General features: G+C 39.5%; 1 protein-coding gene across 1 annotated transcript; it reads right to left on the bottom strand.

Moving 5' to 3' along the window:
* Positions 1-2,448: 2,448 nt before the first annotated feature.
* Positions 2,449-2,928, bottom strand: LOC149078159 (uncharacterized). The gene has a single exon (XM_089242107.1). It carries the CDS (start codon positions 2,926-2,928, stop codon positions 2,449-2,451), a length of 480 nt encoding a protein of 159 aa, XP_089098233.1.
* Positions 2,929-3,144: the final 216 nt, after the last annotated feature.

Genomic DNA, 3,144 nt, shown 5'->3' with positions numbered 1-3,144 from the left:
AATCAGCTTGGTTTTTTTAATTAAAGAATGCTTAAAAATTTCATAATTATAAAATTCATTGCTCAGACAACAGTTTAGAAATAATAATAGTGTTGTGTGAATATCACTGTTTTTAAATATAACTACGGAAATATTCTTCATATTTTTGTCGCTTTCCTCCCTACCCATCTTTTCCCGCGGCACTTGAGTGCGATCACTTCACGAAAGATCAATGATATTTGTTGCTTTCATTGTTTCATTTTTTTTACTCAAGAAACGCACTTATTGACACCCAAAAATCCAGCATAAAAAACATTCGGTACGCTTCCAGTATGAAAATTTTTTGACGGTACACAGAAAATAAACACACAAATCAAACTTGAAAATTTTTCCACAGAAACATGCATGATTTTTAATTCAGACGACTCACATACATTTAGCCACACACGGCGCATGATAAATTGGCTTAAAACTCAAAATATAAATCATTTTCGGTTTGCTTAAGCACGTGCACACGAAAAAAGTTGGACGGGAAATATATGAAAATTATATTCGGTACTTGCTGTTTTCATTTGATCGTCCACACCATTTTGAATTACCTCGAGCACTTTACATCAACGATTCTGCTGACATTTTTGACCTCACTACCGCTTTTTAACGGTGAAAACAAGCCCTTCGACGGCAATCTTGAAGCTACACACAAGCGAGCAGAGCGGCGAAAACAAAATATCATGAATGCGCTGCTCTTAGCGCTTGTGGCGGAATTCCCGCTCTGCTGCGGTACGCGCCACTATACGCAGGCGCATTGGAATCAGTGTGTTTGATTTCGCTGCTCCTGATCTCTTCTCTCATCGTTGCTTTGCTCTACGTTTCGCTATGTGTTCAGCCAAACATAGAGCATCCCCCCCCCCCCCGGAAGACAGTTTCTTAAGCGTACACAAGAGAGTTTCTCTTCTCTTCAACAACGCATTCTACTTAGAGCGCTCTTGTATGCGAGGGAGAAAAGATCGCGAACTCTCGAGAAATTCCCAGCCTTCTCAGTACATTTCCACGGCTTTCTTTCGCTCGTGACGTCACCGAATATCAGCGCTGTCGCCAAACTTGCTAAGTTTGTCACCAACTTGGCGCAATTCACATTTTCTGCGTTATTTTCGTTTTCACGTAAGATAATGACTATTTAAAGGCGAAAAATGACAAAATAAAGGACAAGTTAGAAGTATTTACATAATTTTTATAACAATATGTTTCTCGTTAGCGGTATTGAAGAGGGTGCAGACTGAGGCGGATTTGTAGTTTCGCCGCCAGTGTGCTACGCAAATTTTTCCGCCCTTCTGATATTCTAGTCTAACTGTCTCGACTAGTTATTTTTCAAATTAGTCGCCTTAGACAACTTAGTCACTCTTTTGGTTACTCACTTACCTGACTCCTCTCACTCTCTAGGTCATTCTTTTGATCATTCACATGCTCACACACGCTCTAGGTCACTCTTTTAGTCACTTCCACATTTCGCACACTCTCTCTGGGTTACTCTTTTGGTCATTCGCATGCTAGCACATTATCTCAATCACTCTTTTGGTCGCTCACGGATTTTGTCTCTCACTCCCTAGACCACTTTTTTCGTTCACTCACATGATTGCAATTACAAATATATATATATATTGTTTCTAGTTTTTTTAATTGCATTTTTGATTGGGATGCTGTGTTTTTGAAAAATGTATGACATGTTTGATGTGGGCATATATCTCAGCCGCCTTGTATTTCGTTATATCCGATTATTTTATAAGTGGACACAACTTGTTAAAATAGTCAACTAATATGCTTCATCAAAATTGTGAACGTGACCATTGAACGTTATACAGAGCACCGAGCTCAAAAGAGCCCTAATCTCCTTCATCTTTGAGTAACACAATATTACACTGGTATAAAATACTGCATAAAATGATAATAATAAAATGATAACATTAAAGAGAAAAGAAAATGGCATTTTTTGTGGGAAATTGTCTTATCCACCAGCTTGTCAAACATTTGATGCCTTAGTTCGTGAAATTGTCTTAAACATTGTCTTGAAAAAAAAGAACTATCGATTGTTTGAATATTTACCAAAAAAATAAAAATTTATAAAATAAAAAAATATACATTAGGCCTCACATGTTTCAGAAATTAAAACTGAGCATCAGTATTAGAGATAGCCGCCTGATGATCTCTGTGATGTTGGTGATACGACCTTTCTTGTTTTTCGAAGTAGTTTCGAGATAGTTCATTGGTGTGGAAATACATAGACGACAACTTCAAATCTTTGTGCAGATCGGTGAGGCGGAAAATTTTTGATGCTCCATTACAGCGCCTGAGGACGCGATTTTGGAGTCGTAATTTGTAATCTTAGATGCGAAAGCCCAAGCTGGGGCATCATGTATCAACACTGGGTGAACGATTTGTTCGTGCATCAAAACTTTGCTCTTCAAACTAAGTTTAGACTTTCGGATAGCAGAATCTCAATAGATTCTCTAAGAAGATCTGAGCCTTTTTGATTTTGTTCTTGGTGTATGGTTCCTGAACTTTCCTCCCGGAACGAACTGTAGAGTCCCAGTAATGTTGCCATCTATTCAATAGCTCCTCCTTCAACAGCTTTTTGGCCCACAGAACTGGTGAAGGCAGTGAAACACCGATCTCTTCACTCTTTGTTGTTTCTTTGGCCAGTCGATCCGCTGCCTCATCTCCCCAGTTCTGTGCATGTGCCTTGACCCATGATAGGGATATGTGGGAATGTTCAGAGCAAAGCATACGAATATCCCTGGCCATGGAGTGGGATGACTGGGGGTTCAGAATAGCATATAGCGAAGAAATAGAGTCCGTATAGATGTTTTTGACTTCTCTTGTCCTGGCAGCATATTTAGTGGCCTCCCAGAGCGCCAGGAGCTCGGCCTGGAATACGCTATTGGAAATTGACATCTTTCTAGACCATTGAAATAGTATTGTCTTGTCTCTAACCACCAAGAAAGCAGCAGTGGTACCGTCAACGGTTTTGGACCCGTCTGTGAAGATGTAAAACATTTGTGATCAGCTCCTGGGGGTTACTTAGCGCTTTCAATGGCTTCCTGTCGGTTGAAATTAACATAACATCGTCAGCGTATAAACCCAAGATGCCCTTTAGTACTATAGGATAAT

The sequence above is a fragment of the Pholcus phalangioides genome, unplaced genomic scaffold (assembly GCF_987345545.1).
Source record: "Pholcus phalangioides strain wild (caught in Gottingen) unplaced genomic scaffold, Ppha-v1.0 ptg000014l_1, whole genome shotgun sequence".
NCBI lineage: Eukaryota > Metazoa > Arthropoda > Arachnida > Araneae > Pholcidae > Pholcus > Pholcus phalangioides.
This window is presented reverse-complemented; position numbering and strand designations above follow the sequence as displayed.